The following is a 16,662-nucleotide window of genomic DNA, read 5'->3' as shown; positions in this document are numbered from 1 at the left end:
AAAAAATACAAAGGAAGTTAACAGAACACTTTAAGATGATGTGGAAAAATTTGTATTAAACTTAAGAGGGAAGGAAATTCAGAGATAAGACTGTGTCTTTTTCTGATCTGCACCATAGCTGTGCCCAGACAATTTACACGTTATAATTCTGTAATAAAAACTGCTGTTAACCACAATCAAGCTGTGACTTGCTCAGATAAAAGGACTTTCTTAATAGTGTTTACTTAGACATATAATAAATAGAGCCAGCCAGGTTAAGGAGAATAGTGATAAGTATTTTAATTGCAGGTCTTTAACTAGCAAGAACTTTATCCTGTTTCCTCACAGAGGTAGTCATTACTGAACCGGCTCAGAGGGCAGAAGATTAAACACCTAATCATTATATAGGGTGTTGAAAACTCGGGCCTTCACGAAAATGCCAAGTATCCTTAATGTTATTTCACACTGGGTTTAGTCCCCCGTGCTGTCTTCCCAGCTTTGTGAAAACATTTGAGTTACATGATTGTAAATTACTCCCACAGCTGGTATTGGGCAGGGATGGAGTTACGTGGGGTACCAGGGTTTCTCAAGCCCGAGGTACTCCCTGCACAGCATTCCAGCCGCAGGGAGAGTGGCCGAGCCAGGCTCACATTGCCAGAGCCCTGGTGCACGTCCATGGAGTGGCTTTGCCGTATTACCCGATGGGATGGTCCGTGATGCTTGGGAACACCTTCACCAAGTGAGAGGTGCACCAGGGCTCCATTCTGCTCCCAGGTCTTTGCCTTCTCTGCAGGTGTGCTCCTGAGACAAGCTACAGCACCATCTCTAACCTCTGGAAATAACAAAACCTTTAAGAAGTCTTTCTCCTCACGTAACCGAGCAAGCAACTGAGGAGCACGGGTGGTACGTAACGAGGTATACGAGAGCCATCTATGTGCTGCCAGCGATACATTTCACAGCACGGGACGCCATCCTACTGCACCAGCCCTATGCCAGCAAGCACCCCGTTTTCTGACAGCCATAAACGGAAGAGCACATTCACCCTAAGCACCGAGCAGCCCCCAGAGCCGCCTCCGCCCCACAGCCCGGCCCTGTACCACCGGAGAGGGCAGCGCCGCCGCCTCACAGCCCTGCGCGGGCAGACGTGTCGCTCACTCGGCAGCTGCCCAGCGGGCCCCACACGACGTGGCCGCACCGTGGGGGCCCAACGCCGCGCCGGCCGGCCTTCGAGCCTCTCGCCGGTGGCGGGGATGGGCGCCGCTGGCGGGGATGGGCGCCGGTGACGGGGATGGGCGCCGGTGACGGGGATGGGTGTCCGCGGCTATCGCGGCGCCCTCAGACCCTGCCGCGGTTCCCGGCGCTTTTCCCGCCCTCAGCCGTGAGGCGACGGCGCGAGCGACACCCCCCCAACCCCGCGCGCGCCGCTCCCGCCAACGCCACCTGGACGCGCGGGGGCGATGGGGGGGGGGAGGGGGGGAAGGCGAATGGCAAGGGGGGGGGGGGGGGGGAGTTGGGGGGAGCGCATGCGCGCTGGGGGTGGCCGCGGCGCCTCTCGCGCGAGCGGCGCGCGCGCGCCGTTGGGCCGGGCGCGGGGCGTGCCCGCGTCCCGATTCGCCGGCGGGGGGCGCGAGGCGGGCGGGGGCGGGGCCGGCTCGGGGCGGCGGCCAATGGGAAGCGGGAGGGGCGGCGCGCAGGGGGCGCGGCCGCGGCCGGGCGTGTCCCGGGCGGGCGGGCGCGCGCTGTCCGGGCAGCGATGGCGGACGATGGGCAGGGGCGGCTCAGGACTGAGGAGGGCCCGGCGGGCGGCGCGGCCCTGGCGGGCGGCGAGATGCTGCTGCTCGGCGTGGGGCTGCTGGCCCTGGCGCTGCTGGCCGCCTACCGGCTGTACCTGCGCTGGGGAGCGCGGAGCGGGCCGGGGGGCGCGGCCCGGCAGGGCGAGGCCGCCGCGCTGCCGCGCATGAAGCGCCGGGATTTCTCCCTGGAGCAGCTGCGCGAGTTCGACGGCGCTCGCAATCCCCGCATCCTCCTGGCTGTTAACGGCAAAGTCTTCGACGTGACCAAAGGCAGCAAGTTCTACGGGCCCGGTGAGACGGCGGGGGGATGGGGGGAGCCCCGGCCGGGGACCCACCGGCGCTGTTCCACCGGGGATGATGCTCAGCGGGAATGGGTTCTCCTCAGACAGCCGTCCTTTGCCCAGATGCCTCCATTTGGATGTGCCGTGGTTAATTCTATTTTTTTTTTCTTTTTTCCCCCCCCTTTCTGTCTTCTCTAGTAGGTTTCCCAAGTGCAGCTGAGCAGTGCTTTCTTCGTTCTAGCGCTTGCGGCTCAGGAGAGGAAGGCAACCGGCTGGTTATTTATTTAGGTGTAAATGCCATATTGAGTGGGACTTTTAGTCGGGATAAAGATAGGCAAGGAGAGCTCTGGCACTAGTGTGGTGCTGCTGCTGTTGGGAAGAGTGCAGAAATGAAGCCAATCTCGTAAACAGCCAGCCAGCCAGCACTCCTCTTCGGAGACGAAATGTGTATTTCGAAGGTTCACAAAAGCAGGCTTCAGAGAAATGTTCTGGTTTTGTATTCACCTTGTACTCTGTGAAACTGCAGCACACTTTGTCGTGATAAGCAGCATTCTTAATGATGAGGTGGGTAAACTTGCTGCTGAGCACTGTGCTCACGACTGATGCCAAAGGAAATGAGGCTTATGAGTGCTGATAATTTTCTTCTTTAAACAATGGTGGTTTGGAAAACTTGCTCTAATCAAACTGTGCAGGAGTTTTCATAACCGTGGCAATCTTCCTTGGGAGAGGGGTGGAGGGGAGAGAGGATATTTCCCACTCCCCCAGGAAATAGTTCAAGTTAAGTAATCATTTATTACTATTTAATAATTGAGGTTCCAAAAAGAAAAATACAAAGCTGGCATGTTACAGGCCTTTGGTTCTTGGCAGGGAAGGGACAAGCAGTTCTGTGGTTGAACTGGGCTAGAATTTTGTAACTACTTCATGCTCCAAGTTGGTGATACCAGCTGCAGAAAGTGAACCTGCTGTAATTGAGCTGAAATGCTTTTTTGGCTGGGTACTGTAAAAGTTCACAGTGGAATCCCAAGTACCTTGCCGTGCTTTATGTTGTTTATTAACCAGTAAAGCTGAGAAAATGCAGCCTGGTGAGCTGCAGCTTGCCTGCCACTTAATCAGGCTAGTTCTTTTGTCTCTCTTATTTAGGGGTTTTTAAACTGAGACCTGTGTGCTGACATGAAGTGCAGGTAATACACATTTACACATATACAATAATACACATACTGCATGAAACTTCAACACCAGTGAGCTGCCAGAGTGCTCTGTGAAATAATACTGAGCCCTGATGTAAACATTGGCTTCCTCCCTTTGGTGTATCAGAGTTAAATGTTGGGCTCTCCTCTCCAGATACCATCAGTGGTTCACACTGTCAACCTTTGGAGGCCTCTCATTGTGAGGAAGCTAAAACTTCATGTTCTAGGACATCACTCTGCTTTCTGATAACTGGGAGCAGCTGGTTTTCCTTAGAAGCAGTGCTTCTAGCTTTTCATCTAGAGGGACAAAGGCTTTTTTTATTTTTTTGTCCCTGTAGTGAAAGATTGCCTTTTTCTAACAGGAGTGACATGGTTTTCAGATCTGTCACTTGGGATGGTGCATGTGCTGATGTTTCAGGCTGTGGCTGTGAGCCTTTAGCAGATTGTGAGGTGCTGATGTGCAGAGAGTGCCTCAGCTTGGAGGGCAGTGGGGAGCAGAGCTGAGGGCTGGGTTAATGTCACGTAAAGTGGCTGCCTCAGGTGGCAGGTCACTGCTCATCTCTTCATAGTAATGTCAGCTTTTCCTCCTCCAGTGTAGTTTGGATGCCAAGGTGTTCCTTTTTCTTCTACTTACAGCAGAAAGTTTAAAATGCACAAAACTGTCACCTAGTCCAGATTTTTGTCCAACTATTGAGATTCCATTAAAGCTGCCACCAAACTTTTGGTTTTATTCAGAGTTCTCCTGACTTTAAGTTTCCATCCAGCAAATCCTGTTATACTTTGGTCCATTTCATTGAAGAGCCCTTTACATACACACAGTAAAGGTATTTTTAAATAATGATAGACTATTGAAGCCCTCCTTTCAAACAGCCATGACTGAAAACTTCATTTTTTTGAACATTTAGTCCAAATGTTTCCCAGTTTTTATTTTTTTTGTTTTTGTCATGCTGTCTTTAAGCCTTCTGCAGTTTATCTCATTGGTATCCTGTTAGTCTCTGTTATCTCTTAATATATTTTAGCTAAGAATAAAGAAAGGCTACACTGTACATATAACAGTCTGTGCCTCCAAAAACCACTTTAAAATTTTATTTGCCAAGTTCTTTTCCAAAATGCTGCCCTGTCCTGCAAATACACCATTTGTTTCAAGACTTCACTTAGGTGTATCCAATTCCACCTCTGCTTGTGTCCAGATGAGTAAGTGACATAGAATGCTGTTACTGATTATTAAATCTAATTCATTGCCTTTCCCTTTATCACCCACAAACTCCAAAAGAGATAAAGTCAACAATTAGTGGTGCACTATTAAAAATATCACATAAGCAGACTGTTAGAGAACCTCTGTTGGGATGATTTCCCATCTGTAATCACATCTCATGACTTAGGGTCTAGTCATTAATACCTTCTGAGTGTGCTGTGTTGGTTTTATATCTCACAATGAGAGACAGTTTTTTACTTTTCATTTGTAGTAACATTGAACTTTGTGTACTTGCATCAAGGTTTCTGGTTGTGTATCTGTCAGTAGAAGAGCATTCTAAGAGTTAATGTACTTTATGTCAGCAAATCTTAATATTTAGCAGTTAAATTTGCATGCCAAGGTAATGCCACAAACAGGTTTTGATTAGCTTATTAAATACTTTGTGTATTTATGAAAAATACACATCTTTGAGCATGACAAAGCAAGATTGTGTGCAACCCTGAGTATGCAACTGTTCACGTCACTTCTGTTTCTTAATGTTTCATGATCTTAAAAAAATCAATTTCCTGACTTTCCTTCACTGCAGTGTGTTGTCACTGTCAACTCCTCTCTCATCCCACTTGTCTTTCACCATATCATGAAGATCTCTGATTTTCCAAGAAGAATAGATTAGATAGTAGTAGTTCCTTCCACAAAAAATATTCCATCACATTTCATTTTCCAGGAAGAGAAATCTGCCTTTATTTCATTGTAATAAACAGCCATCATTCTTTCTGATAATTTGTATAAAAATAATCTGATGCTGTTAGACTTTCTTTGGAATTGAGTGCCATAAATTTCCCTGTGTCTCTGTTGAGCACATGGCAATAGTGCTTTTCCATACATCCTTTCCAAGGGTATGCTTAGAGTGAAATGTTGCAGGAGGGACTCTCCAGATGTTGTATTTGGAGAATACTGTTAAGGGTGGCCTTATCTGGAGAACACAACAGGCTGAGGGGTTACAGATAAGTACAGAGGATAAGACTGGGGCAAAGAAATGTTTTCTGTAAAGTCTGAGAGGTCTTCTCAGTGGTTCTCATGTTTGTCACCACTTTGTCTATGTAGTGGAAGTGTCTCTTGCCTTGGGATTCAGCATTTCTGGACAGAGAAGAGGAGTTCCAGCCAGAAGCAGTAAAACTAAAAGGTGTATGCACACATATTGGTGAGAGATTGTTTCATATTCTGGTTAAAGAGAGTGGTGCCTCTGCTGCCAGAGTGGAGGTTGTTCTGAGCCTCCAGGCCATGCTCATGGAGAGCAGTGAAGTGGTTTTGTGCAGGAGGATCAGCACTCTGTCTCCTCTGTTTCTGCCCTGTGTGTCTGTCAGCTCTCTCTTTTTGGTTTTTAATTTTTTTTCCCTTTTTCACAACCTCAGTCTATCCCCTAAAACTTGAACAACTGCATGTTTCATAAGAGCTGTGTACAAATTCCTAGTTCCTATTTAAACCAATCATGTTCCAGTCACAGAATTGATTAGGCTGGAAAAAACCTCTGAGATCATTGATTCACCTGACATTTGAGGGTCCTGATCAAGCAGGTGTGCTCCAAGCAAGAGAATATGAAATGTGATAGTGACATCACAGGAATTGTTAGTTAATATGAATTGTCACATGCAGATGTTAAGTCCAGTACACAGAATGAAAAAACCTGGCCAGCTTTGCTTATTAGGAAATAAACTGGTGGTCAGAGCATTTTTCACTAAACCAAGATGTGGAACCTAGGTCATCCTTAAGAAAGCAGCTATCTTCCAAAAAGCTCCTGTGGGCTCTCTTACCAGTGCTTGCTGTCTGCCCCTTTAGTTGGAATTGGGTCATTGATTCTTGCACTTTTTTTTTTTCACGGAGTTAAAAAGCAAGTAAGCAAAAGAGAGAGTGAGACTCTCTGGCCTTGTGGTGCCTGAGGAGTCAGGTTTAGACCCCTGTTCTGGGCAATTCCCATCTTAGATCTACATTTCACATCTGTAGAGTTCCCTTTGAGCATGTGGATTGGTCTCCTAAGGACACATCCTTTCCATGCAGGCTGTAAGTTAAAATTGACCCACATCTTCCCTTTCATGTGAATCTGGAGCAGTAAAGTTAAAATTATGTCACCTTGAATTCCCAGTGATAAATGTTATTAGAAACCTTCTGCTTTCAAGCTACATCTCCAAATGGCTTAGTGTAACTTGCAGTTTTTCATTCTCTCCTGAAAGATGCAACACTGAGCAAACACGTGTCAGGATTCAGATACAAAATTTGAAACAGCCAGTGAATGTTTCACTTCAGTGTGGAGTGGAGAAAGTAAGCAAAGTGATAGAATAATGGAGTTGTTAATAATTTTGTAGCCTGTCTCCCCTTGCCCTTACTCAAAGGGAGATTAGTCCTTATTCTTGTCTGCAGATTAATGAGTGTTATCCATGAGTATCTAAACTTCAAACAAATCTGGGGTTTATTTCCAGTGCTGTATGGACCCACAGATGCATATTTGGTGATTGCTTCAAAGTGCTTTTTGACTAGATGAAGAAACCAAAGCTGCTGCTTTAAAACTGAACTTTGTTGTTAACCTGTGTGCCTTCTTTAGAGAGATCACATGGGCCTTGTGAAAAGGAGCACAATTCTGAGCTCAGCTCTCACTTCATTAGCTGTAGAGTCCACATGTGGCTGTCTGTGGTGTATTCCCTGTGCTGCCCCTTGGAGCCATCCAAAGGTCAGTGTGCAACGTTGCTGTTGGAGCAATAGTCTGGGATGTTCCACAGAGCTGCTCCCAAACTGAAATGCTCAGGGAGCCTCTTGGCAGCCAGGAATATGCTCTGAAGTTGGATCCAGCATAGCTTTTGCTGGGGGAACTATTGGCCAAACTGGCTGAAAATTGAAATAGGTGCTGTTCCAAGATCCAGTTCACCCTGTTTTGGAGGAAGTGACTAGAAGCAGTACTTCCAAATAAAAACTTTGTTGTTCAAAATTTTTAATATGTTGCTTTAAGTTGAATAGATCTTTTCCTTGTCTGCAAAGAGAAATTAAATTTTCATTAGAGAATCAAACCAATGCTAGGGGATGCAGAAATCTTTTTGAAGATTGTATTTTTATGGTCTGAAGAGACTTTGACTTTACCAAATCTCAAGGTTTATTGTGAATAGAGACAAATATCAGGCAGAGCAGGGTGTCAAATTCATCCAGGCTGCTAAAGTCTTAACTGGATTGTGAAAGGAAGTGAAGCTGTGCAGGTGGTGGGTAGCAAGGTTTTGCATGTGTTGTAGCTGAGAGAAGGGTGTACTTTATCCAAGGTGGAGTTGTAAGGTAGATGAGGACTTTATCCAGGGGAAATGCAGAGTATGGACGTGGAGGTACAGATGTGCAGATAGGCAGGCAAATCTGTGGGCTTGATAACTGCTCTCAGGGCTAAGATAAACACAGGCTCTGGAACAGAGCTCTTGAAATGTGAAAGCCATGATGGGAATAAAAGCATTCTTCAAGGAGCAGCTTTCCTTTGTGGAAAACTTGTGCCTCCATATACCCAAGTAACCTATAGCAGACATGTTTTAATTGGTTTTGACACTTCCCTGACTCTTGTTGTTGTACTATCCCAAACAGGAGTGGGAGGAGAATTTTTTAAAGATATATTTGACTGTGAAATGGGTAATTTGGGAATACAGCAAAAAACCCCCACTGAAATGTAGTGATATGTCTCAGAAGCTTGCTTTGGTTTCCATACCTGTGCTCCAAGCCACTGTTCCTGCCTCTCTTCAGCCTGTCTGTCATGTCATGCTGCAATCAATTATTTACAGCAGCAGCCAGGCTAAATAGGTGGGCAGACAAAAGGAAAGGAAAGGAAAGGCAAGGAGGACTGTGGGTAGGGCCTGCAGAGTAAATTGCATCAGGCCATGAAAGAGCTCTGTGGGAGGGTGTCTGGGGTTGCACTGATGTCTCCACCTCAAGCATGTTCCTGAAAGATAGTTTCTCCCTGGGATTTTGTGTGCTGGCACCTTCCTGGACACTTCCCCAAGTGCAGTGAAATCTGATGTGCAAAATGGCTTTTTCAGGCTGTTGCACCAGTTCTTTATATAAAAGGGAGTAATAGACTAGCAGAGCATAACCCCAGAGCTGTATGTTTTTTATTAATATATTAATATTTGTACTTAAACTCTGTGTAGAAGCACCTGAATGGAAGCTTTAAATCTTGAAGTAGATCTTGCTCATACTGGGATTGCTGAACTTCTGCTTTAGGAAGCAAGGTGAAGCCAAGCTTGCACCATTTACTAATAATCACAATTCAATATTTACCTTTTAGTATAGGATTAAAGAATAGAACACATTTCTAAATTCCATTTGCAGAGCTGGAATTTCAAATGCTGTCTGCTCAGTCCAAAGGTTGGTTTTTACAAGTTAGCATTCCACTGAGTGCTTGGATGTGGCTTGATGAGTCCTCTGTGACTTCTGAATACTTCTGGAAAAATCATTCTGCAATCTTAAAGTTCAAATTCAGTTTTAGGAAAGAAAAAATCATTGGTGTGGCATCTGAGATTACAAGATGCTTGCAGAAATTTTGCATCCATTGATTTTAATGCAAGCTGATGTATTCTAAAAGTTTTCATGCTTTCAATTAAGTGTGTTATTGAGATTTAAGAATGTTCAGTGCTTGATACAGATAAATATCATTCTCTTTTTAATAGAAGTCATTGGAATCAAGCTGGTGGACCAAGAGGTGGCATCTCAGCAGGTTCTGTGAAACTCCATAAACCACTAAATGCAGGGTAGAATGGAAGGGCAGCAGGGTGCTACTCTCTGATTAACCAGAGTTTGGAAAACACCTTGTGCAAATAGTAGGATTCATGGACATTTGCTTGAAACACTTCAGAGAAAGGAAAAAATGGGGACAGAATACTGTTAGTGGGGTCAGAATGTAACAATTTCTAATTGCTTTTAAGGATTTACTAATTGTGATGTTTGTAAGAGCTGTTTATACAAAAATCAGATCACTTGAGTGAGCAATCATTGGGTTTTGCTTGAAGCAGAACTTTTTGTTTGCAGAAACTCTGTGTTGTGTTGCAGATGATGGTCATTGGTGCCTCTCAGCCTGTCCTCTGGAAGTGACCAGGCATGCAGAGTGCATTGCCATAGGATTGATTTCAGTCTCTAAATCCTGCTTTTCAAATAAATAGCTAATTCAGGACACAGATAGCAAAGGGAGCCCTCTTGGCTTTGTGTCCCTGAAGCACTGTACCTGTAGTCCTGATCCCTGATGGATCTCATGGGTGCTGTTCTTGAGCTAAATACCTGAAAGGATGAGCACAGAGATGCTGTTCATCACTGTGGTCAGACTGGTACAGTGCAAACTTGCAGCTGGTAGTTCATTCTCTAATTCCTCCTTCTGGTGAATGGTGCTTTGAAACCAGTTGGTTTATTTGCAGAGAGAGGAGGGAATTGTCTTTGGCACCCAGGACAACCTTCTGTTCTCAGGTTTGACTGTGAGCAGCTCACAGTGCCAACACTCTGGGCTGGAGAGACAGGAGCAGTTGTGGTGAGGACATCATTTCTCCTGGTCCACATGGTGCTGAGCTTCCCTGCCTCAGGAGCTGGCCCAGCAGGAGCAGATAGGTGTGGGAGCCCCTGGGCAGAACCAGCCCTTTGGAATGATTCCCCCTGGCTCATCCTGCTGCAGAGGAGCTCTGAGGTGCTCCAGCAGGCAGTACAGGGGTGAAGGACAGTGTGTGCCACTTGTTCATTCTTGCCCCTGGGTGCTGCCTGTTCTTCAGGCTGGTGGCCACTGTTGAGAGGTAAGCCAGAGAAGGGTTCTGGCCTTTTACCACTCTGTAGCAAGCCTGCTGCTGCAGTTACTGCAGAAAATGTTAAAGTGTATTGTTATGATTTTTGAGGTTTTTTGTATTGGTTTTGTTTTTTTAATTGATCTGAATTTAAGGTATTTGGTTTTAGGTCAAGAAGATCTAAGATAACAATATGCCTAAAGTTCTTTGAGTTAATTAAAATTTGGGAAAGCCAGTTACTGATCCTACCCTGCAAATTGTTGGTTTACAAACCATCCATTTCTCTCAGTAATAATATTTATTTCACAGTCATTGCTCAGAATTTTATTGGGATATTTGTGCTGCTTTGCATTGGTCAGAAAGCACAGAGGAAGCAGTTGCTTTATATTCCTAATTTGACAATTTGTACTGGTTTCAAGAGCTTTACACCCTAAGGGTATAGGGGATCTGCTGCCCAAAATAAGTGAGTACTTCCTCAGAAGTGAGAAATGTCACAAAAGATGTAGAAAGTTGTTGTGATTCTGTAAGTGAAGTGAAATCATTAATTAGCCCTCTTAAGTTCTATTTATTTATAATAATGGATTTCTAATTAAGATGTCTATGCAGTTTGCTTCTGTTCATATCTGACTTGTAAATATTCAATGTATTGCTTAATAGAAGTGTATTTCTTTTGAATTCCAGCCTCTGGTCCCTTTGGAATTTGCATCAACTGGCTTGCATCAACTGACAGGGATTTTTCCAGATATCCCTTCAAAGCTATTTTCCTGGTTCTGCTTGTCTCAGCAGACTTTATCTCCTAGTGATATTAAAGATTGAATTGCAGTGCTGTTGAATGTCAAACAGCCATGGCATTGAAAGTGCTGCTGTTCCCATCACTGCAGAAATTTCATGTTTGGCTTTGGCAGACTACATAAAGAACTGAGCTTTGGTCACCATAAGCAAAGACATGAAGGTATCAATTTTGTCTTTTTGTTTTCAGAGGGTCCATATGGAATATTTGCTGGCAGAGATGCCTCCAGGGGACTAGCAACTTTCTGTCTAGATAAAGATGCACTCAGAGATGAATATGATGACCTATCGGACTTAAATGCTGTACAGATGGAAAGTGTAAGAGAGTGGGAAATGCAATTTAAAGGTAAATTCTGAAATTATCAGCTTAAGGAAATGCTTTTAATAAAAATGATTTATTTGGGCTTGGGGAAGCTTTTAAAGAGATGTTGACAGTAATATTATCACAGAATATGCTGAGTTGGAAGGGACCCCCAAGGATCATTGATTTCAACTCTTAGCTGTGCTTTTTTCCACAGAGGATTTCACTATATATCACTACAGCTTTTATAAACTTTTATTTTTATACAAAAAAAAAACTGTTCTGTTAGCTCTTTGGCACAGAATTTCACTCCCAAATCTCATCTGCTTAGCTAGTGGAACTCCTGCTCGACGTTGTTGGCTTTGGATGCCATGGAATTATCATTGGGACTAAGAGTTGTTTTAACATAAAGAGTTGAATGAGTTGTCTTGAAATAATTTCTGACAAATAAGGAATTATGCCTCTGGAGGGAGGGGGAATAATTTTTCACACTAATTGGAATCAAAACAGGCTGAAGGATTGGAGAGCATTGGTTTTTAGCCCTTGGGTGATAAATCTTGCCTGATCAGCTGGAAGAGAAGGGAAACAAAGTACTCACAGTTAGAGAAAATAATGGTAGAAAGATTGCTTTAGGAGGCTGAGCTTGCTGCTGAATTACCATCAGTTTCAGTGATTGAGATTTAGAACTGTAGTGTGTAGGAGAAAATTGATTTTGAAGTAGTATGGGCTAGCAAGCAAATGCAGCTGTATTTAATTGTAATGGAATCATAAATCTCTTTCAGAAAAATATGACTACGTAGGTAGACTCCTAAAACCAGGGGAAGAACCATCAGAATACACAGATGAGGAAGATACCAAGGATCACACTAAACAGGAATGAACTTTGTAAACAACCAAAGTCAGGGGCCTTCGGAACTGCAACCTCTTATTCCCCATCACAGAATGTCCTGCATCTTTGGGTACAGTTCATCTGCTGCGAAAAAACATTCAACAGGTTTTGTACAAGGAAAATAATATACTCACAAATGAAGATTTGAATACTAGACATTCTTTGTGCTGCCAAATTTTTTGTTGCAGTTTATTTGTAATGTCTGGTTAGGCTTCGTTAGTGAAGAGGGGCCAGGGATTTAAAGGTAAAAATGCTATTCCTTTTTATCAGTAAGCTGAAGCCTTCAACTAGTGTACCTTACAAGCTCTCTAAAAGATGAGTCTTCAAGCTCAGAGGAAGGTTTGAATCTTGTTTTGTGTGTGTCTTCTCCTTGAGCATTAAAAGAAAGATGTGCTCATCCACATCAGCAGCAGTAGGTGAGACTACTGAGGCTGGTGTTAAAATGTGAATTTCCAGTTTTGTTTTGTGTGTGGGTGTCAGAAGCCCAGCAGAACCCTTCAGTTCTCTAAGAGAAGTCCACGTAGATTAGGATGGGGATTAAATTCATCCTTTTCTCAAAAGGATTGGGTAAAAAAAAGTTTCTTCTACAACAACTATTATCTGAAACCTGCCTCTCCCCTTTTTTCCCATCCTCTAAATCAAATCAAATATTAATTGTGCCTTATTTAGCTTCCATAGACTTGAATTGTTTTAAGGGACAGCCCCCAAATTGCGGTTTCATAGTCACTACAAGCAGCAGTGAGACTGAATTGGAATGTTGTGTTGACTGGAAAACCTTGATGTCATTCTGTGTATAGAATGTAAAAGAGGAGCACTCAGTGTTACTGCCATATGTTAATACTACATATACTTCAATTAGCATTGTGATGGCCAAATGCATACTCCCATGCTTCTTTTTAAGGAATTACAAACACACAAAAAAAAAAAAGTCTCCCTTCCTCCTCTTCCAGAAGCTGCCTAACTTTTGGGAGCATAGCCTTCACACCCCCGTAGAGTGAAGGCGTTGCGCGTGTGTCTGTGTGTGTGTCTGTCTGTCTGAATGCAAGACTTGGGAGGGATTGGTTCTGCAGATATTGTAAATATGAGTACCATTTTAATAAAGCATGTACAATACCACCTGTGCTGTCAGACTCTGTGTGGAAGCTGGAATGTGGTGCAATAAAAAGGGGGACAAGTCTTGGATAGATGAAGCAGCCACTGCTCTCTGTCCTGGTGGAGTTATTTTCCCTTTCAAGTCCCAGCTGTTGAGGAATCCCAAAGACTTACCCAGGTAAGCTGTATTTAAGAGACTAAACCTGTGCCAGTGAATTTATGGTGGTGGGGGAAAGAGTGATAAAAACAAAGCATTGTAGTAACTAAGTGCAACATAGAGTGTAAGGAATATGTCCCATGGCTTTAACAGGACAAGAGCAGCAGCCTCATGGCTTGTGTTTGTACCTCTGGTTGCAGATTTCACCTGTGCTAAGTCTACAGTAACAGTTTATATATATATATATATACATTCTGTTGAAATGTAAACTGTGAAATTCCAGGGATGGCTACTTTTTTATTCCTATTTGAAAGAGATTCATATTGATGTAAATGAAACAAATAAACAAAAACTGCTCTGTGGAATCGTGTGTAACTCACATGTCCTAGAAGGCAGGGTGAACTCTTGTTTCTTGCATCTCCAGCCTTGAAATAGAACTGTTTTGGCCTGGAAGCAGTAACAGAAATGGAGCTGTTTCTCCATAGAAGTGTTTGCAGGCTGGACACTCCTGGAGGTGTGAATGCAGCAAGCACTGGCTTCTGTTTGAGTCACATCCTTATAAGCTGAGCAGTGTCCAGGCTTGGATTGAGTGTCTGCTAATCATCTAACTCTGCTGAAATGCTGGGCATGCTGCTGGAACTAACCCCAGAAATACGTGCTTTAGATGGAGCAGTGGGAACCAACAGGATAAATAAAAGCTCCCTTTAACCATAGGACAGGGGCTGGGAGTAATTAAACACCAGTTCTATATCTGGATGTTGGCTAGGGAATTTTTTTCTTTTAGGCAAGTCTCACTGTAAAAGGTTTTACAGTATGCCTTTCACTTTTAGCTATTGCACAGCTGTTGCAGCTCATCATGGCACCCAGCTTGTCTAGCTGTGGAACAAGAAAAGGCAGCTTGCCCAACATCCCTTGGGACAATCAGATAAGTGTTTGTCCCCAGGCTTGCACATGAAAATACATGTATGTGTTACAACTTCTGCTGTACTGAGCCATAGCTGCAAGTTGTTGGCTCTGAGTTTCTCTGCTCTTCACTCAGTGCAGCTGTAGCATTAGCTGCTCCTCCTGCTTGTATCTAATTTCCTACTGCTGCAAGAAAGGTAACTTTTGAAGGGAGAGTAGTTTTGTATCTGCTCTGACTTACTAGCCCAAGTGCAGTCTTCTCCTTTCCCTTGCTTTTAGAAATTCAGTGAAGCTTAATCCCAGTGAAATTACATGTAGTTCTGCTGCTGGAGTTTCAAAATTGCTTTAGGAGGACAATGTTTAAAATTTAACTTTGAGGATTAGCTGAACAACAAGATGAGTACAGGGTGAGGTTTGCTTTGAAGCACCATAATGGTAACTCTGAAGGATACAAAACTTGTCCCATGGCAGCAGAACATTGCATAGACTTAATGTTTAGTGGATTTAAATTAACCTCATCCATCCTACATACTAGTGATCTAAAGCTGACAACCTAAAAAAAGTGCTTTAAAGCACACTGTAGCTTTCATATTTATAAAAAGTTGACACACATAATTTAGCATAACATCAGATCCATCCAAACTTCAGTGCAATTATAAAAATTTGATGGAGGCGTTCAACCTTGGAACATTTGTATCAATCTCTTGGTCAGAATTCACTGTTGGGTAAAATGACAGGCACGTTGATGCTGTGGTAAATGTTGTTTAAGCAACATGAGGGTCTTGATGGAAAAATGTCTCATCTTCAGAAACAAAATACATTTCCAGTTTAATATATTACTTGTTTTCTTAGGCTAGATTTGACGTTAAATTAGTTTTAGTCATCATTTGTTTTGACACTTCTACCTCATTTTGTACACCACTTCCCAAAAATGCTTCATTTTGGCAGTAGATGTATTTTCAAACCTCCTTGGTTTAAGCAGAATAAAAATACCATGTTGTTACTTGATCTGAACATTTTGAATTTCAGTAAGGACTACAGAATTATCTCACATGCTTGTACTTGTTTGTATCTTTTTATTGAGCTAGATCTACTTTTCCTTGACTAAGGCTTAAATTTTCTATTATTCTCAGTTGGACAAAGCATATAAAATCAGTTTGGCACTCTCCTATGGATGCTGTTGCACTTTAAATTTCTCAGTGCTGAGCTATTTTCTAACTTTTTTTTTCTTCCTGCAGAATCAGTTTGATTTTACTGTTTTTGCTGTAAAGGGCAGGGAGCAGTTAAACCTTTTAAAGGTTTTGAGTCTCTTTGACAAAATTCTGTTTGACAACACAGCAAGAGTTTATGAGGTTTTATTTCCTCTTGGGAGAGGTACTATTCCTGTGTATGGAATAGTAGAAAAGATTTGGCTATTTATTCCTTTCACCCTAAAAATCAGCAATAATGTAACTCTGGCCTTACAAGCTGGATAACAGATGGAAGGCAAATCCTTCTCCTGGCTTTTAATTGATGGTTAAAGGTGAATGTTTCTTAACAGGTGCTCACAGCTTGGCTTTAAGCTTGCTCTGACACAACCTGTGTGCCAGGTGAAGGGTTGTTTACCTGAAATCCCAAAAGCACAGAGGCTGAGGGCAGCAGAGAAGAAAACTCCTGAGGTCAAGCCTGGTGTAGCTGTGGGATTTGTCAGATCCTTGGCCACTCTGCAGTGTTCCTCTCCCAGGGAGTGTCATCTGTCACCTCAGCAGTGCCTGAAGCAGAGGCTGCAGCGTGGAGGCTGCCATGAATACCAACTCCTCTCCATCTATTCCAGTGCTTTATCTGCCACAGAAATCCCAATCCCTGCTAAAACACAGACAGGCTGCTGCTGCTCAGTGTAGGAAAACATGATCTGCTCTCCAACAGCAACAAGAGCCAGCTTGAACCTTCCATTTTAAAAAGCTGTTTAGAATCCAGTGTTTTTTGAGCATGACAAAAATCTGGGTTTAGGCAGGGTAACGCTTTGAAGTGCTTGTATGGTTATTTGTTAACAGAAGAAATAAAGACAAACCTGAAAATTCTTCAGCAAGCACATGGGAGAATTTTTAGACAAAGTCCAAGACTTGCAAAGTGCTCAGTTACAGATCACTGTCCTAAAACATAATTAAGGTTGGAATAAATGGACCTAAGAGGATGTTGGATCCACAAACTCCATCAGTTCCTGAACCAGCCAGTGAAACCATCAGCAGTGCAAGGATTGTTGTTTCCACTGTCTGCAAGGAATGAAAAGGAAGATTCAAGCCTGTAGGAAGTAAAAGGGGCATTCCTGAGAGGCAGCCG

The 16,662-nt window shown here is 43.5% G+C and overlaps 1 protein-coding gene and 1 long non-coding RNA gene across 2 annotated transcripts; one reads left to right on the top strand and one right to left on the bottom strand.

Moving 5' to 3' along the window:
- Positions 1-254: 254 nt before the first annotated feature.
- LOC134419036 (uncharacterized) lies at positions 255-1,181 on the bottom strand. The gene is made up of 2 exons (XR_010027944.1): positions 1,135-1,181; positions 255-811 (listed from the first exon to the last, which is right to left on the bottom strand). It is a non-coding gene; the product is annotated as an uncharacterized LOC134419036 (long non-coding RNA).
- Positions 1,182-1,732: 551 nt separating this feature from the next.
- On the top strand, positions 1,733-13,307 carry PGRMC2 (progesterone receptor membrane component 2). The gene is made up of 3 exons (XM_063157097.1): positions 1,733-2,063; positions 11,192-11,347; positions 12,085-13,307. The coding sequence occupies exons 1-3, from the start codon at positions 1,733-1,735 to the stop codon at positions 12,180-12,182; spliced, it is 585 nt and encodes a 194-aa protein (XP_063013167.1). The 3' UTR covers positions 12,183-13,307.
- The last annotated feature ends 3,355 nt before the right edge of the window (positions 13,308-16,662 follow it).

Source organism: Melospiza melodia, chromosome 5, assembly GCF_035770615.1.
Source record: "Melospiza melodia melodia isolate bMelMel2 chromosome 5, bMelMel2.pri, whole genome shotgun sequence".
NCBI classification, from domain to species: domain Eukaryota; kingdom Metazoa; phylum Chordata; class Aves; order Passeriformes; family Passerellidae; genus Melospiza; species Melospiza melodia.
The sequence above is the reverse complement of the archived record's forward strand: the minus strand, read 5'-3'. Positions and strand labels throughout refer to the sequence as shown.

Bases quoted from the DNA above. Each gene is read 5' to 3' on its own strand.
- PGRMC2 (XM_063157097.1), top strand. From the start codon at position 1,733: ATGGCGGACGATGGGCAGGGGCGGCTCAGGACTGAGGAGGGCCCGGCG. The intron at 2,064-11,191 runs GTGAGACGGCGG...TTTTGTTTTCAG, and splicing joins CAGCAAGTTCTACGGGCCCG to AGGGTCCATATGGAATATTT. The intron at 11,348-12,084 runs GTAAATTCTGAA...AATCTCTTTCAG, and splicing joins GTGGGAAATGCAATTTAAAG to AAAAATATGACTACGTAGGT.